Source organism: Camelina sativa, chromosome 12, assembly GCF_030686135.1.
Source record: "Camelina sativa cultivar CO46 ecotype springtype chromosome 12, ASM3068613v1".
NCBI lineage: Eukaryota > Viridiplantae > Streptophyta > Magnoliopsida > Brassicales > Brassicaceae > Camelina > Camelina sativa.
This window is the reverse complement of record NC_141891.1, coordinates 8,229,451-8,246,467: the sequence shown is the minus strand read 5'-3', so window position 1 is coordinate 8,246,467 and position 17,017 is coordinate 8,229,451. Positions and strand designations below refer to the sequence as shown.

The following is a 17,017-nucleotide window of genomic DNA, read 5'->3' as shown; positions in this document are numbered from 1 at the left end:
CTTATGTTATCCTTTCTAATCATTTATTTTATTTTTGTTGTGGTGACCCCATATGACTGGTATTTAACGGAACCTTGATTGAACCATGACATAGAGAACTTACAAGGATTCAATTAATGTCGTCACCTATATACATGTTCACATAGAACTTCATAAGAACTAGCTAGAGATGATTCATCCCTATATGCCAGTGATACAAGGCTGAAATCTTCTGATAAATCCGACACGATTTTACCATTTTGATTTATTTCCATTGGCATTGCATCCATTTATGCGTTCTTGATTTTGCTAAACAAAAAATGAAACTCTTAATGGAAATTAACCCAATAATTCGGAAAATAAATAATTTACGTACAAAAATAATACTATTTTTATATTTCCTGATTACTTAATCATTTATATAACTAATTAATATTATTTAGTTTTTTGTATCTTGTAAATTTTATCCGAGCTAGTAAACATGAGATAAGTTTCTAATCCATGTATCAAATGGACCCAAATGACATGTTTGAAACATATTAAGTGGATTTGATATTATATGCATCCATTGGCCATTATTGTTGAGTTCCGTTTGTGTATGTGACTCGCGTGAAAACACTAAAGGCCCGAGAGCTTGTTTTGGTAAACAATAGGTCAACGTATCGGTCTTTCATCCGCCAAACGAAGCTATAAAAGAGCAGCTGCAGAAGCTTTTATATTATGAAGAAATACCATAAAGGTTAGTACTTAAGTCATCTAAATTAGGTTACAGAGTTTAAGACCCTGGACCTGCTGGGCAAACTTATAGGGGTACTCAAAATCCGGTTGAAAATTTAAGCCACGTACTAATTGGTCAACTGGAAAAACACAAAGAACTTGCCTTGCATGTTGAAAAATGGTTACATCCATCCACAATGCTTGATTATAGAATCCTTTAGCTCATGCATACGACTTTGCGTTGAGATTAGGACATCGAGTCATCAACACGTCTATTTATTTGCTCTAGTGCTTCAGGAGTGAGGTTGAGTACTCCCTCTCGAACTAAACGCTTATTTGTCTATAAAGAAAAAAAACTAACCACGTCCACATTGGAGAACTCAACGCGTATTTTATTTCACTTGTTTTGGACGCACGTTAATTAATCATCAACTCAAAATCAGATCACTCGTACAACAACATAAACAAAATATATATAATGTGACTTTTAAAGGTATACGAAATATGGTATTATTTTATATCCTACAGTATCCACATAATATTGTAATCTCAAACTCAGATACAAACGCAAGTTGAACTTAATATATTAATATACGGTATATACCAGTGAATATGTATCCTGTGGTTAACATTAAAACGAAAACACTAGTAAAAACTTATCATATAGTTACTAATAATTTTGTAGTTATCTCATGATTTTTGTAGCAAAAAAAGATTAGTTACAAATTTACGACCAAAAATGTTAGTAACTATTTGGTCGTAGCAAAGTTTTTCATCGTGACTAAGTGTCGCAAAGTGCTACAAATTAAAGACTACACAATTTGTAGGAAAATGCTAAAAAAAAATTAAAAAAAAAAAAAAATTAATTAGAAAAAGAAATTAATAATAGTTTTTATTTGTTTCTTAAATTCATTATATTATATGTAGAATAAATATATATCTATACAACTATTGGAACGGAGAACAAAACGACGGTGGAGATGTACTATTGCGGCAGCGGAGCAACGGAGAACAAAACGACGGCGGCGGTCGAGATGTATTGGTGGTGAACTGGCGGAAGCTTCAAAACGTAGTGGTGGTGGTAAAAGGTGTGAGCATCTTCGGTGGTCCTTCACTTCCACCACCATCTCCGACGCCATCATTGACACAAGGGTCTTCAGATCCACCACCTCCGATGTCGTTGTTGACACTAGGGTCTTCAAATCCACCATCTCCGACATCGCCGTTGACATTGATTCTTCAGATATGTCGATGAAACCTAAAATACAAATCAAAGAAATAATTAAAACACATTAAGAAGGAGAGAGAGAAGGTGACAAACCAAAACAACAGCTCCGTAGACATACTCTGTGTTTCTAAACCTGAAATTACTTAGAAGAATCTGTTGAATCGACAATGGAAAGAGAGAAGATGAGAAAAAGAAAAACTAATTTTCTCAAAAGTGAAGGAAGACACGATGATTTCTGTCCCTTAGATTAAATTGAATCAATGGTGGATGATAAACCAAAGGACAATCCTTGCCATTTTTTATTAGCCAATGAGAAAATTCTTTTTTTTTTTGTTATAAAATTTTGGTAATTTGCTCTCATTTAATGTTATAATTTTGATATTGAGGGTTTAGGATCTAAAAAGTATTAGATTTGATTTTAAGTAAGACTTATAAGGCAAATATTTTACACTTATATTTTCATTATTTTAATTAATAGCAGATTGTTACACTTATATTTTCATTATTTTACATTTTTTTTTCATTACCTACAGCATGTTGTGTCACAAACTATGTCACAAATTTCCTACAGATTTAAATTGACACTTTCAGTAACTAAATACCCACATTTAGTGACATTTTAGCTACAATTTTTTTTCCCAACTTATTAGTCACTAAGTAGTAACAATCTGTAGTAATAGTTACCGTAACAAAATTCCGTAACTATATGAACATTTTTTACTAGTGAAAGAATATGTATTCTGTGGGATATATATATATATATATATATATATAAATGGTTTTTGAATGTTTAATTTAGTGTAGTTGGAGGCGATGCTATTTTAAAAGTTCATAATGCTAATGAGCGAGACACACAAATTTGTGCATAGACGTTGCTACAAAACAATGCTTGTTAGAAAATAGTATGACTTTGAGTTGGTTTTGCTAGAAAGAGAGCCAAAACTAATGAAGAAAACCAACGTCGTCTGAGGAATGTGGACTTAGCACACAATTTTCAACACTTGGTGCATTATTTAGAGATAGTTTATTTGTATCCATAATGTTAGTAACCGACACAAAATTCATGTATTATTTCTTCAGTACATGCCATGCCAAAAGACTTGTAGTTGAAGGGCGATTATGCCATATACGTACAAATATTAGTTGCTTGGTGTAGTTGGAGGAAGATTGTCCATACGTACGTATGGTGCAATTTTATCATTTACTAGGAGTTCAGTTTGCGCGGTTTATATACATGTGTTTTAACGATCAAATTTCAGAATCAACATAGAACTATTTACACACAAGACGAGAGAAAAAAAAAAAAAAGGCACTAGACAAGAAAGTTAAACATTTATACACATACATGATTCTCAACGCAAATATTTTTATTTTCTCCATATGATCAGTGACAATATTAACATTTCAATTATTGAATTGAAAACACATTATATTACGATCAGAAAAACCTCCAAATAAAAAATTAGACATCATTGTTGTAACGTCATAACTCTCTCACTATCTGAAATCTTCCACACTTGATTTCAGTTTTTGGCATCTATTCTCATTCAACGACCAGCCGGTTTACTACTAAAAAAACTCAGAAATTTATCTATCGGATTTACAAATCACGACGATATCTTTTTTTTTTCCCTGACTTTAACTGAAAATTCTTTTTTTTTTTTAAACAGTCTCTGACTCAAATACATATGTAACTGTGGAGTTCTATCAACATGAATTACAGAAAACATAAAAGCTATTTGCTGATATAATAGTTTAATTAATTCTTGGAAATATATTCGCATGTACAATCCTTTTTCTGATAGTTAATTATCTGCACTTACAGAACACAACATTTTGTTGTAAAACCATTATCCCAACAGTGTGAGTTTATTGAACTCAACACTTGTGTTACCACTTGTAGTGTTTTGTACCAATATAAAATTTACTGAAGCTGATATTAAATTCCACCAAATAATAAATTATTGGATAGTTCATCTAAAATTCCAAGTAAGAAATTATTGAGAGAGTTGAATCAGAATTTATTGGTAGAACGAACACGTGAGGTAGTAGTCGTAGGAGTCCAAAAACGTGGCAGAGAAGCGGACCATACGAAGTAGCAAGTCTGTGTTTTGTTGTATCATTCGCCACGGAAAAAGCTAAAAAAAAGGGACTTCAAACTGAAACCGCCGAACGAATCTTAAATGAAGCGAACGAAGGAACTCCCAAGAAAACAAAATTAAGTCTTTTTTTTTCTCTCTCTCTTTGTTACTGGTTGGGCTCTCTGTCCAAAGACTCCACCTTTTCTCTGCAAATATCTCTGCCCTCCTACTCTAACATGTCTCCCCTTCTCTGTCTCTCACACATACAACGACCCCTTTCCTTTTTTCACCTCCTCTCACCATTACATTTACTCTTTGTATTTGGTATTTACTACTTTGCCCACCAACCTCTTCTTCTTCTTCTTCTTCTTCTTCTTCTTCTTCTTCTTCTTCTTTCAAGAAGGGATTTTAGGGTTTTGGATTCTCCACATTGTACGCCACTCTGTTCAATACACCTTGGTATTCCCGAATCTTGACGTTTGGGATTTTCAAGTTTGTCGTTTCCTTATTTAAAAGGTATTTTAATTCGTTCCAAGTTTTGTTTTGTTTGTTTTCATAGCTTATCTGGGTCTCTGTTTTATGCGTTTTTTGAGCTCTGTGAGTGTTAATATTATACATTTTCCTCCCATCTGTTTTTGTGCTATCACATTGTTTAGTGACCCTTAAATGCTGCGGAATATTACTAATTTCACAGTCACATTATATCAGGTAAGTGATGATAGGTGTCGGATCTTGAAGTTTCAGGAGAGTAAAAGAGAGCTTTAGGATTTGTATGTGCATCTGTTTTTTGAATAATGGGGGAGACTAGGAGGCATTCTGTAGATGTTCCCATCACAAGAACCCTTGTGGCTCTTAGAAGGGTTAGGTCACTGAGAGATCCCTGCACCACTTCAATGAGCAAGTTTGCTTCTTTGCTTGACACTGTCAAATGGGAAACTGGTTCCAACAATGGGATCTCACTTCAGTTTGTGGAACATGGTGATGATGCTTGTAAAGTTGATGCTGGTCCTGGAGGTTTGATTCCTTTTGGAGGTTCTTACTCGATAATGGAGGAGCTAGAGAATGGTTGTGATCTTCACAAGTTGAGCAGCAAGGTGGTAGATGTTGAAAGAGAGGCCTGCTCAAGGAGTAGATCTCCGTCTAGTGATGATTTATCTGTTAAAGGTAGGGAGTTAGCATGTAATGTGCCTTCAGTTAGTCATGCTGAAGAGGCTGCTTCAGGGGGAAGATATGGAAACCATTATTCAACTAAGTTAGGTAGCTCAGTTGGTGAATATGGAAGTCGTTTAGGTAGTCCAATGACCTCAACAAATCATAGTTATTATGGTGATGAAGATGTTGATTTTGATAATCAATCTAACCGTGGTTGCGGGATAACGTATTGTTGGTCAAGAACGCCGAGGTACAGAGGATCAAACCAGTCCTCAGATGTAGAAGAGTATCCTTTACTACCTGGAAATGGAAATGGTGAGAGTGATGTAATGACACCGAGTCACGAAGTGTTGCCAAGGAGTCTGAGTCAGAAATTTAGGCCTAAATCTTTTGATGAGTTAGTTGGACAAGAAGTTGTGGTGAAATGTCTCTTGAGCACCATATTGAGAGGAAGGATTACTTCTATTTATCTTTTTCACGGTCCTCGTGGGACTGGTAAAACATCAACTTCTAAGATATTTGCTGCTGCCTTAAACTGCCTTTCACAGGCTGCACATAGTAGACCATGTGGCTTGTGTAGTGAATGCAAATCATACTTCTCCGGAAGTGGCAGGGACGTGATGGAAATAGACTCAGGTAAACTAAACCGGGCTAGCTACCTCAGGTCTCTCATCAAGAGTGCATCTCTACCTCCGGTTTCATCTAGATTTAAGGTTTTTATAATCGATGAGTGTCAGTTATTATGTCAAGAAACTTGGGGTACTCTCTTGAACAGTTTGGACAACTTCTCTCAGCATTCGGTTTTTATATTGGTTACATCAGAGTTAGAAAGGCTACCGCGTAATGTGCTCTCACGGTCTCAGAAATATCATTTCTCTAAAGTATGTGATACAGATATATCAAATAAGCTGGCAAAGATTTGCATTGAAGAAGGTATTGATTTTGATCAGGGGGCTATTGATTTCATTGCTTCTAAATCTGATGGTTCACTTCGGGATGCTGAGATAATGCTTGATCAGTTAAGTTTGCTTGGTAAAAGAATAACAACATCTTTGGCATACAAGCTTGTAAGTTTACACATCTTTCTTCATACTTCTTTAATCACTCAATTGTCTTGGAAATGTTAGGTTAGTTTAGAAAAAAAGGAATATGAATGTTTCTTTTATTCTGCAGATTGGGGTTGTTTCTGACGATGAATTGCTTGACCTGCTTGATCTTGCCCTGTCTTCTGATACTTCAAACACGGTTATAAGGGCGAGGGAACTTATGAGATCCAAGATAGATCCAATGCAGCTTATTTCCCAGCTAGCTAATGTCATTATGGACATCATTGCTGGAAAGTCTCAAGAAAGTAGTTCAGCAGCCAGACTTAGGTTTCTTACAAGGCATACATGTAAGCATTCCAATGATAACATATGATATATCAGCTTCATATTGAACCTGTCTTAACTCCTTATCATATTTTGTTATACAGCTGAAGAAGAAATGCAGAAACTGAGTAATGCATTGAAGATACTATCTGATGCTGAGAAACACTTGAGAGCATCGAAAAACCAGACAACCTGGCTCACTGTGGCACTTCTGCAACTTAGCAACACCGACTCATCTTCTTTTGCAACAAACGAAAATGAAAGAAGCCAGAGAAGCAAAGGTCCTTGATTTATATAATGCCTTTCTTTTTACCATTATCTCATGTCTCTGTTTCATGTTATCTTGGTTGGTTGTTAACTATATAACTTACCTTGGTCCTGTATCTAGACGCTGAGCTCTCCAGTACATCATCGGATTGTCCTGGTGATGTTGTTAAATCAGAAACCGAGGATTGTCAAGAGAGAAACGGTAAAGAAACAGTTGAAACTGTATGGAAAACGGTTACAGATTTGTGTTGTTCTGATTCACTAAAGAGCTTTTTACTGAAACGAGGAAGGTTGACTTCACTTACTGTTGAAAAAGGTATCTTATATTCTCCAAAGATACTCTAAAGTTTTAGCTTTGTTTGCTTTCCGGTAAGTAATGCAGATTCATTTTTTCAGGTGTGGCAATAGCAGAATTGGAATTCTACACACCTCAACATGTAGCAAGAGCAGAGAAATCATGGAAACTGATTGCAGACTCGTTCCAATCTGTGTTAGGATGCAACGTTGAGATCCGAATGAATCTTGTTATATCTGCGTGTTCACCACCAAAGAGTGCTAAAGCAGCAGCAAGTCTTTTCTTTGGACTTTTCAGTTGTTCTCGTAGAATGCTACACAAGTCGTATCTGGCTACTAGAACTGACTCTGATTGCGCATCTGAAAAGCACGTAATTACAAATTCTCTGAGAAGTTGCCAAGGAAATGTTTTGAGGGCTCGAAGTGTTCGTTCTTCAGCCAATGCATCGTCTCGAATGAGCTGTTCCAGTGACCAAGGCGATGCAACTTCTGCTATGTGTACTCCACACATGCCTCCAGGTGACAAAAGGTAAAATTGGTTTCATATATTTATTTCAAAAGTAAGTTGTTTTGTGATTTGGATAGCTACTCAAGTATGCTTTGCCTCTGACTTTGTGCAGGCTAGAAGACGACGCTGATGTGTTGTGCTGGAGGAGAACTCCCTTAGGGAAGGTAAATATCTCTACTAGGCCTACGAAGTCCATTTGGTTTGAATTTGATCTCTGTCGTCTGAACCTTTGCTGTTGCTGATTTGTGATGATCTCATGTCTTGTAGGGTCAGGGAGAGACACAGAACAGCAAGAGCTCACGGCTTATTGGCCGAGTCCTTCCCTGCAGCACTGCAGCTAGTTAAGTGGAACCAGTAGGCTTAGCAAAACCATTGAGACCTGTTTTGGACAATATGACATAGAATGTACAGTTGCAAAATATGTTTCAAGACCATATTTTAGATTGCCGCCATATACTAATCAATCATTTAATGGACCTGAATTTTACTGTCTTGGAACCTTTTTATTGGCTGAGCTCATTTTCTTTTCACATATATCTCAGCCTAAAAGTGAAGTAGATGTTCGTTTTGGTTTCTAGCAACCGGTATTGCGCTAAAACTCCATTTCGAATGCTGACCATTGTTTTGAGAGTCTTAAACCATTTGTACTCGTAGTAACGAAGATGGTTGGAATCAGTAACAAAATGACTGCAATACCGGTTACATATCTTTTATAAGCATCTCATAATAGTTGAAGACTTGAAGTGGAGAAGTGAGGTGAGGTGCCCCGGGAAATCTATTTGAAGGCCAACATATACATGTTGCAGAACCCAATCCACACCACTTATTAATCATTTATGCTATAGCCCATATCTTTGATTCTCTTAAAACAAACTCGTTAGATTAGTCTTCAACTTTTTTGGTGTATATAAAAGGTGGATTATTATTATTTTGGATAATATGCAATAAACAGATTGAAATATGGATATTAATATATGGATATTGATACATTATAGAGGCTATTTTGGGATAAGATAGATATATATATTATAGTAAATTATCTGGTTTCATTACTCTTTTTTTTTTTTTTTTTTTTTTTTTTTCCAGTGTTATTATCATTTTTGGATAAAGAAAGAAAACACCAAAAATTAAAATAATTGATGATAACCCTAGTAGTCCGATGCGTTTGGCAGGCCAGCACATGTTACGAACAATCACCACCGTTGGGACAGTAACACGTGGCGGCAGTATTAGCGATGAGAGCTTTTTGATGAGAAACCGTAGCCGTAGTAGTCTCCACCAGCAGCCTCCATTCGTGTAAGCAAGCGTTTTTGTTTGTCCTTCCCAAATCCATCTTTTTCCAGTATAGAGAAGATAGCTACAACCCCCAGCTCCAGACTCGACTATTTTGCTTTTTCGATCTACACTCCGACGTCTTTTGTTCTTACCACGGATCTCGCCTGTACGACGGTCCGCTTTGTGGAGGTTCTTCACTTGCGTAGGGTATGACATTTCGTGATTTGTACTATTTGAGTATTACATTTTACTTGGGAGCTTCAATATTTCTCGCGTGGCTTGTGACGCTTGTCGTTAGATTCTCAAACGTTTCTTAGGTGTTTTTGTTTTGGCATTTGATCATAGATTGATTGGTGTAAATATATGCTTTAGTTCTCGTTGGTTCCTGGATTGTGTGGATTGGTGATTTAGATCTCTCTATTCACTTCATTTTTGGAAGATTCAGAACTGCTATAGCTGATACAAGTTGTTCTCATGTCTGATTTGATTATTTGTTTGTTCGCCGTGTTGATGTTATCGTATTGTATATTTTGAGGGTAAAGGATTTGTTTAATGATGTTTCAGTAAACAGGGGTGGTTGCCTAAAGATGGAGGGTTTCTTAACGGATGAGCAGAGAGAGTTGATGAAAGTTGCAACTGAGACTGCAGAGAGTCATCCACCGGCACATAATCCTCACTCGGTTTTGCATACATCGTCTCATATGCCTAAAGCATCTGCTGGTGGGAAACCTTCTGGTGGCTCTAATGCTGTGAAACACAGAAGGTCTCATGCGGGAAGGTCTATCCGCTCCAAGAAGGGTTAGTTACTATTCTACTCTAGTTAATATTTGGAATAGCTTATGTTTTTACACCATCAAGTTTGAGGGGATGTCAATTTAGTTAATAATATTGGAGCAGTTAATTGCATAGATAGATTCTTCCTTTAGTTCATCTTCCTTTGTTCTTCGGGTGGCACTGATTGATTAATTTTGTTTCAGATGGGGGTGGTGGGAAAGGAAATTGGGGAAAACTTATTGACACTGATGGAGACTATGACATTGACCGTAATGATCCAAATTATGACAGCGGAGAGGTAGTTTCTTCACCTCTATGCAAATTTTTCATGATTGACTACTTTTGTCGCCAGCCAAAGTACTCTAGCAAAAACCTTTTCTGTGTCTATCAATTGTTCTAGTTGATTTTTTAAAAATGCTTATCCATAAGATATATTGCTATTTTGATGTCATCAAGATTAGTATTCATTGCGTTTCTTGTTATATTAGGAACCATTCGAGCTTGTTGGTGCAACTGTTTCAGACCCATTAGATGATTACAAGAAAGCTGTGGCTTCAATCATTGAAGAATACTTCAGCACTGGTGATGTCGATGTTGCAGCAGCTGACCTCATTGAACTTGGTTCAAGTGAATATCATCCTTACTTCATCAAGCGGCTTGTCTCGGTATCCATGGACAGGCATGACAAAGAGAAGGAAATGGCCTCAGTGTTACTCTCCGCATTGTATGCTGATGTCATCAATCCGAACCAGATAAGAGATGGGTTTGTCCTGCTGCTAGAGTCAGCTGATGACTTTGTGGTGGATATACCTGATGCTGTCAATGTTCTTGCTTTGTTCCTTGCACGTGCTGTTGTGGATGACATCCTTCCGCCAGCTTTTCTTCCCAGGGCGGCCAAGGCACTTCCAACTACTTCCAAAGGTTTCCAGGTTGTCCAAACTGCAGAGAAAAGCTATCTATCAGCTGCACACCATGCCGAGCTAGTAGAAAGAAGATGGGGTGGACAGACTCGAACAACTGTTGAGGAAGTCAAGAAGAAGATTGCTGACATTTTGAAGGAATATGTGGAGACCGGAGAGACTTATGAAGCATGTCGCTGCGTAAGAGAGTTGGGTGTGTCTTTCTTTCATCACGAGGTTGTGAAGAGGGCATTAGTTATTGCCTTGGAAAACCACGCAGCAGAAGCACCTGTCTTGAAACTACTAAAGGAAGCAGCTTCAGAAAACCTGATCAGCTCTAGTCAAATGGTGAAGGGGTTTTATAGGTTAAGAGAAAGCCTTGATGATCTTGCTCTTGACATTCCTTCAGCTAGTACCAAATTTGATCTGATTGTACCAAAGGCTATCTCAGGCGGTTGGCTAGATGCTTCGTTTAGCTATCCCTCTGAGGAATGTGGACGACAGCAGGTCGAGGATGAGAAATTAAAGCGGTTCAAGGAAAAGATTGTGACCATCATTCATGAGTATTTCAACTCCGATGACATACCTGAACTCATACGCAGTCTTGAGGATCTAGGAGCACCGGAGTACAACCCAATTTTTCTCAAGAAGCTGATAACACTTGCTCTGGACAGGAAGAATCACGAGAAAGAAATGGCATCTGTTCTCCTCTCATCTCTTCACATTGAGATGTTCACCACAGAAGATGTTGCAGATGGCTTTGTCATGCTCCTGGAGTCTGCAGAAGATACAGCACTTGACATTCTGGATGCTTCAAACGAACTTGCTCTGTTCTTAGCTAGAGCTGTGATCGACGATGTTTTAGCACCTTTTAACCTCGAAGAGATCAGTAGCAAACTACGACCTAACTCAAGCGGAACTGAAACCGTGAAGATGGCTAGGTCACTCATCTTTGCTCGCCACGCAGGAGAGAGGCTTCTACGATGCTGGGGAGGAGGAAGCGGTTGGGCAGTCGAAGATGCAAAAGACAAGATATCGAATCTGCTGGAGGAATATGAAAGCTCAGGGCTGGTATCAGAAGCGTGCAAATGCATCCATGAGCTAGGCATGCCATTCTTCAACCATGAGGTGGTCAAGAAAGCACTGGTGATGGGTATGGAGAAGAAGAAGGACAAGATGATGCTTGATCTTCTACAGGAGAGCTTCGGTGAAGGACTGATAACAACAAACCAGATGACCAAAGGGTTCACAAGAGTCAAAGACGGGCTCGAAGATCTAGCTCTGGACATACCAAACGCAAAGGAGAAATTCAAGGACTATGTGGAGTATGGTAATAAGAATGGTTGGGTTTCATCTTCGTTTGTAACTTGCCTAACTGAAGACGCTAATCTAAACTAGATCAAGAGGAGAGAATCCCACAATGGTGTGTGGGAACTAAAAAAAACCTGATAGAATGTACAAGTTTCTTTCTTTCTTTGTTTCTATCTTGAGCAAGCATCCCTGTGGTTGGTTTTTTTGTTGCACTTTTAAAAGCTTTGAGAATTCTGCAAAGGGGAGATAGATACTCTTTTCACCAATGTTAACAACTTTTGTTTTCTTCAGAACCTTCTTTTTTTATTGTGTTCTGAATTTAGAGTCCAACGGAGCTATTTTGGATCTATGTTTAGAGTCAGTAAGTTTTAATGACAAGATTAATAATTCCTTAATGGGCAATTAGACAAAAACTAATGTATATTTATTCCTTATTTGGTATTATTACTAATAATGATCAAACTATTCATTTAATTAATTCCCATATATGATGGCTTCGTTGATGGGACAGAGACAACAAAGGGGAGAAAGAGAGAAGTGTCGAAGCTAAAAAAAATGAAATTCGTAATACCAAAACTACCCTTCACACTCTCTCTCTTCATCTCACTCTCTCTTCTCATCGTCTTCTTCTTCGCCTTCCCAACAACGTACCTCCGCCGTCCTCTCTCATCATCCTCCGTCGTCGCGGTCGCCGTCGCCGAAGAAGGCATACGGATCCGTCACCATGGATACGCCTCATACGAAGCCTACATCAAGCACCAGCTCAACAAAACTCAAAACCCGAAGCTACGTAAAGTATGGACAACGCGCGACTGGGACAGAAAAGTGCGCGTGTTCTCCACTTTCTTCAAACGTCTCAGCGATCACAACCTCCTCTCGAACCAGTCGAAAGCTCTCTCGATCGGGGCGCGCGTGGGACAGGAAGTAGCGGCGCTGAGATTGATCGGCGTGGAAGACTCGGTCGGGATAGATCTGGTGCCGAGACCTCCTCTGGTGGTGGAAGGAGACTTCCACGCGCAGCCGTTCGAGGCGGAGACGTTCGATTTCGAGTTCTCGAACGTGTTCGATCACGCGCTGTACCCGGAGAAGTTCGTTGGAGAGATCGAACGGACGTTAAAGCCAGGTGGGGTGTGTGTGTTACACGTGTCGATATCGGGGAAGACGGATAAGTACTCGGCTAATGATCTCTTGAGTGTGAAACCGTTGGTGAATCTGTTCAAGCGATCTAAAGTTGTGGAGGTGAGGAACATCGATGGTTTTGGGCTTGATACTGAGATTGTTTTTAGGAAGAACTACAACAACGAGTGAACCATACTACAAAAGATTTCTAAAATTATAGTTGTTTTTTGTTTTAATTGTTTCATAGTATTTAATACAGATACATATAGATTCGTTGTTTGTTTAAGTTGAACACCAATTGTTTCTATTTTGGGGTGGTATGTTGTTCATCATGTTCTATCGTTTTACTACAAAATCAAAATGTATACATCTGAGTGGTGACATCAATAAATTATAGAATTTTTTTTTTTTTTACTCACTGTTGTTACCTTATTTGTAATCTCCTTGTGTTAGATTTTGTCTAATTCTTGCCATGTCTAAATAAAAAGTTTAGTCGAAAATTGGAATAACAGGATAGTGAATTAGTGATGATAGCACAAATTTGATGCATTTTCTGATTTTCATCTCCTAGCTGCAAACTTGCAATGGTTGTTGGTGTATCTCATCACAAATAGCACAAAAGTATGAGTTTTGAAGCTTAATAATACTCTCCTTGTGCTCAAAGCTAAGATTACTTTAATGTAAAAATGACAAAACTTTCAAACCAGCTAAGATAAGAGACAACTTGCTGCCTTATCTGTATCCAGGAGATAATGTAATGATTGAGACTTGAGAATATCATTTGCAAGAGAAAAAATAAAAGTTTTGAGGATGGGGGAAATGATTATTATTAACTCTCTCCTGCCCTTGGGTATAGCCTTCTCAGCGAATTACATCGACGCTTCTGCTTTCTTCTTCTACCTGAAATTTTACTTTCATTACAAAAAAACCTGATTTGGTAAAAATTACTATAATAAGAGTTGTTCATTGTCTTAACCTGTTGGGAGTCTTCCAGATGCAAGCAAAGCCTCTTCTGCCATAGACCTCCAATGTTGTGCGCATGAGTAATTAACTCCAATCCCTACACTGAGTCCTCTTAATAGAACTACTGTCCGAAGAACCGAGAATAGTTCCTCTGGAAATGCCTATTCACAACCAACAAACAAACTCACTCAATTTCTGCAGTAAACTCCAACAACAACAACACACACACATGACTGTTAGTTCAGGTATTTGTGTTTTTACCTCAACCGAAATCTTTTTTATCGAAGAGTCTTCTGAGAAAGGTTGCAAAACTGTCGTACCAGGAGGCATCTCTGTGTCAAACATTGTTTTTGCTAACTGGAGAAGCTCTTGTTGCTCATTCTTACACTTGGCCATGGTATTTATACCAAGTTCCCTGAATTTTCACCACAGAAACGAAAATTCAAGGAAATATCATATGCTACAAGCCTACAACACTATTCCGATCAGGTGACTCTAACCAATTTTCAGCTTCAACTAAAACAATAATCATGATAACTAAGGTACTTCACCTAAAGCTCTGTACAGCCATTGAGGCATCGTTATCAGCGATGGCAATTACCAAACTTGCATAACCAAGTCTCAGCTGGTCAGGGAGTTCCTTCACTTGACCATAGTCCAGCAGTGCAACCTGATGACGGGAAACAAGATTGCACAACTCAAGATATATAGACAATAAAACCTATCAGAAGTCCACAGTAAGTCAATTAAGAAACTACCAAGGAATAACAAGCTACAAACAGAAGATGACTTGCCTCTGAACCTTTACAAATCAAGATATTCCCAGGATGTGGATCCGCATGAAAGAAACCACTCTTCAGTATCATTTGGCCATATGCTTGGGACAAACTGTCAAGTATATTGCTAGAAGGAATACAAAAAGTATATTTTTCCAGTGCAGCATCAGAAAATATCCAAGAAAACAACGATTAAAAGCAGAGAACATGTTTTTTTCTAGTTCTAGCACACAATAGCTATCAAGCATAGGAAAGAAAACTATCAGAGATAATGGAGGAGCTTACAATTTTGCTGCCTCTGCCATTTTTCCATGAGGATTTATCCCTCTTTTGGCCATCTCATCACCGAGGCTCAAGATTGGGATTCCGTTCATGTAATCCATAACCAGAACCTTCCTGTGCGTATTATGATTATTCCTCTGGTCAGCACTCATTACTCATTAGTCAAGCAATAGAACCAAACATATAACAATTTTGAATGAAAATAGATTCTGTCAAAAAGACATGAACCATAACTTGATCAGCGAAACAGGACAACTTAAAAGCCTTAAACATTATTGAGATAACCAGAGTGCTGATATAAGAACACGTACCTGGTCACCAAATTTCGTAGCACCCTGGGAACCAGAACAGGACTCTTTCTATTGTTCTCATAAAGAAAAAGTCGGATCCTTTCCATTGCATTGGCCTCCCTTTTAAAGTCGAATTCATACCCAATCTTGAAAATGAAAAACAAGAACTTAAAGTGACTTGGGGGCTGTACCAAATCTTACCAGATATCCTCAAAAGACAGAAATGATAAATACCTGCTTCTCGATTTCCTTTGTTATGGAGAACAAGTCAAATTTGATATCAGTTTTTTGCATGTATAATGCAAATAGTTGCAAGTTTCTTATATCTATCATCATCAACTTTTCCACTCCAGGATGTTGGACCTAAAAGACGTAGTAGCATATTCAGAAACTAATTGAAAGCAAGCTAGGAAGATTTCAGTAGTACTCTCCTGATAATATCTCTCACCTTTACAACAACATTCCTTTTGTCACCCTTTACTCTTGCTCTGTGTACCTAAACAGAAGCAAAAAAGAAAGTGAAAAGATATGTTGAGACTTACTTTAACCATACTAAAATCTTAATCTGACTCTATAAGCGTACAAGATAATAATACTCTGCATAGGTTTTCAAACTGATACAGAATGTAGTACCTGAGCAATAGAAGCAGAACCAAGAGGCTTAGCATCAAATGTTTCAAACACTTCTTCAATGCTTTTACCCAACTCTTTCTCAAGTACAACTCGGACAGCATCGAATGATGTGGCAGGAGCTTGATCACACAAAGTGACGAGTTTTCTGACCCAAGCAGCTGGAGCCAGGTCAGGCTTCCCAAGAATTTGTGCAATCTATTAAAGAAAGTAAAAAAAAACTCATCATTGGCAATTGTGAACAATCCAACACTAAAATGTACATCCTTCCTCATCTATATTTATGGAGAATTGGGAATCAAGATAAGAGGCACATTAGTTACCTTAAGGAAGAACCCACCAAGGTCAGAGCACATAGAATAAATTTTGTGAGCAGCAAGTTCATGTTGTCTCTCCCACATTTCCTCGTGCTTGGTCACATCTTTGACAAAGTTCATTCGAAGTTGAAAGACCTTTTAAAAATTGCCCAGCAGAAACAACAAAGATTCAAAAATTACAGAAACTCATAAGACATGTACATACAGTAAACGAAACATGAAGAAGAAAAAGAGTACCATGAAAGAGAAACCTTGTATCCAGTGTAGATATCGGTGGCACGAGCCCAGAACTGAAACGATCGTTGCCAAGGTCGGAATCCATCTGTGAGCTTTTCCTGAATCTCTTTGAAATCGATCGCATGCATTTTTTCGAGAATTTTTTTTAGTGAAATTTTTAGGAAAAAGTGATAATAAAAAGAAGGATGAGAGGATAAAGTCGTAAGTTTGAAGAGTTTTGTTGTCTCTATGTATTGTATGGCTTTAAATGCTCACTTTTATTTACTGTGTGTGTTTGTTTGTTCATTTTTGGATTTAATTGATTGTTCACCTCTCTATAATTTGCTTAAAATCTTCACTGAAAAATAAAAAGTCACTTTGAGATAAAAGACAGATGATGGAGGATAAGGTGAGAACAAATGTACAATAATAATCCACATACATTTTAATGCGATCTTGTGTATTTACAATGAATTGTGGATGTGACTCAAGAACGTATTACAAAACAAAACAGTAAAGGTTTGTTATTAATGGTAAGCCATAAGTCTTAACAAAAATAACTTATTTGA

The 17,017-nt window shown here is 37.7% G+C and overlaps 4 protein-coding genes and 1 long non-coding RNA gene across 8 annotated transcripts; 3 read left to right on the top strand and 2 right to left on the bottom strand.

Annotated features, from left to right (window-relative positions):
- Positions 1 to 1,575: 1,575 nt before the first annotated feature.
- On the bottom strand, positions 1,576 to 2,156 carry LOC104730965 (uncharacterized). The gene is made up of 2 exons (XR_758537.2): positions 2,043 to 2,156; positions 1,576 to 1,954 (listed from the first exon to the last, which is right to left on the bottom strand). It is a non-coding gene; the product is annotated as an uncharacterized LOC104730965 (long non-coding RNA).
- A 1,818-nt stretch (positions 2,157 to 3,974) lies between these two features.
- LOC104730964 (protein STICHEL-like 2) lies at positions 3,975 to 8,088 on the top strand. Its single transcript, XM_010450215.3, has 8 exons — positions 3,975 to 4,521; positions 4,714 to 6,224; positions 6,331 to 6,550; positions 6,632 to 6,808; positions 6,916 to 7,110; positions 7,191 to 7,617; positions 7,709 to 7,760; positions 7,864 to 8,088. Exons 2-8 carry the CDS (start codon positions 4,800 to 4,802, stop codon positions 7,939 to 7,941), a joined length of 2,574 nt encoding a protein of 857 aa, XP_010448517.1. The 5' UTR covers positions 3,975 to 4,521; positions 4,714 to 4,799; the 3' UTR covers positions 7,942 to 8,088.
- A 513-nt stretch (positions 8,089 to 8,601) lies between these two features.
- Positions 8,602 to 12,145, top strand: LOC104730963 (MA3 DOMAIN-CONTAINING TRANSLATION REGULATORY FACTOR 3). 2 transcript variants are annotated; one of them, XM_010450213.3, is made up of 4 exons: positions 8,602 to 9,078; positions 9,436 to 9,669; positions 9,849 to 9,943; positions 10,134 to 12,145. In XM_010450213.3, the coding sequence occupies exons 2-4, from the start codon at positions 9,459 to 9,461 to the stop codon at positions 11,940 to 11,942; spliced, it is 2,115 nt and encodes a 704-aa protein (XP_010448515.1). In that variant the 5' UTR covers positions 8,602 to 9,078; positions 9,436 to 9,458; the 3' UTR covers positions 11,943 to 12,145. The 2 variants fall into 2 exon arrangements, with proteins under 2 accessions (XP_010448515.1, XP_010448516.1); XM_010450214.3 differs by having other exon boundaries at positions 8,647 to 9,078; positions 9,443 to 9,669.
- A 118-nt stretch (positions 12,146 to 12,263) lies between these two features.
- Positions 12,264 to 13,388, top strand: LOC104730962 (uncharacterized). The gene has a single exon (XM_087478528.1). The coding sequence runs from the start codon at positions 12,411 to 12,413 to the stop codon at positions 13,161 to 13,163; it is 753 nt and encodes a 250-aa protein (XP_087334654.1). The 5' UTR covers positions 12,264 to 12,410; the 3' UTR covers positions 13,164 to 13,388.
- Positions 13,389 to 13,602: 214 nt separating this feature from the next.
- Positions 13,603 to 16,782, bottom strand: LOC104730961 (uncharacterized). 3 transcript variants are annotated; one of them, XR_015574577.1, is made up of 12 exons: positions 16,484 to 16,667; positions 16,239 to 16,367; positions 15,919 to 16,113; positions 15,734 to 15,781; positions 15,520 to 15,648; positions 15,307 to 15,431; positions 14,999 to 15,132; positions 14,732 to 14,840; positions 14,489 to 14,607; positions 14,199 to 14,352; positions 13,951 to 14,098; positions 13,603 to 13,874 (listed from the first exon to the last, which is right to left on the bottom strand). XR_015574577.1 is itself a non-coding variant. In XM_087478527.1 (12 exons), the coding sequence occupies exons 1-12, from the start codon at positions 16,470 to 16,472 to the stop codon at positions 13,804 to 13,806; spliced, it is 1,341 nt and encodes a 446-aa protein (XP_087334653.1). In that variant the 5' UTR covers positions 16,473 to 16,782; the 3' UTR covers positions 13,603 to 13,803. The 3 variants fall into 3 exon arrangements, 2 of the variants coding, with proteins under 2 accessions (XP_087334653.1, XP_087334652.1); XM_087478527.1 differs by having other exon boundaries at positions 14,999 to 15,109; positions 16,470 to 16,782; XM_087478526.1 differs by having other exon boundaries at positions 14,999 to 15,109; positions 16,484 to 16,737.
- Positions 16,783 to 17,017: the final 235 nt, after the last annotated feature.

What these genes read in the sequence shown, in the direction of transcription:
- LOC104730962 (XM_087478528.1), top strand. Translation starts at nt 12,411, where the DNA reads ATGAAATTCGTAATACCAAAACTACCCTTCACACTCTCTCTCTTCATC.
- LOC104730963 (XM_010450213.3), top strand. Translation starts at nt 9,459, where the DNA reads ATGGAGGGTTTCTTAACGGATGAGCAGAGAGAGTTGATGAAAGTTGCA. An exon ending in GTCTATCCGCTCCAAGAAGG is followed by an intron (nt 9,670 to 9,848) that starts GTTAGTTACTAT and finishes ATTTTGTTTCAG; the next exon opens with ATGGGGGTGGTGGGAAAGGA. An exon ending in CAAATTATGACAGCGGAGAG is followed by an intron (nt 9,944 to 10,133) that starts GTAGTTTCTTCA and finishes TTGTTATATTAG; the next exon opens with GAACCATTCGAGCTTGTTGG.
- LOC104730964 (XM_010450215.3), top strand. Translation starts at nt 4,800, where the DNA reads ATGGGGGAGACTAGGAGGCATTCTGTAGATGTTCCCATCACAAGAACC. An exon ending in AAGAAGCCAGAGAAGCAAAG is followed by an intron (nt 6,809 to 6,915) that starts GTCCTTGATTTA and finishes TCCTGTATCTAG; the next exon opens with ACGCTGAGCTCTCCAGTACA. An exon ending in TTCACTTACTGTTGAAAAAG is followed by an intron (nt 7,111 to 7,190) that starts GTATCTTATATT and finishes TCATTTTTTCAG; the next exon opens with GTGTGGCAATAGCAGAATTG.
- LOC104730961 (XM_087478526.1), bottom strand. Translation starts at nt 16,597, where the DNA reads ATGCATGCGATCGATTTCAAAGAGATTCAGGAAAAGCTCACAGATGGA. An exon ending in GTTCTGCTTCTATTGCTCAG is followed by an intron (nt 15,782 to 15,918) that starts GTACTACATTCT and finishes GCTTCTGTTTAG; the next exon opens with GTACACAGAGCAAGAGTAAA. An exon ending in ATGGCTGTACAGAGCTTTAG is followed by an intron (nt 14,353 to 14,488) that starts GTGAAGTACCTT and finishes GTGAAAATTCAG; the next exon opens with GGAACTTGGTATAAATACCA.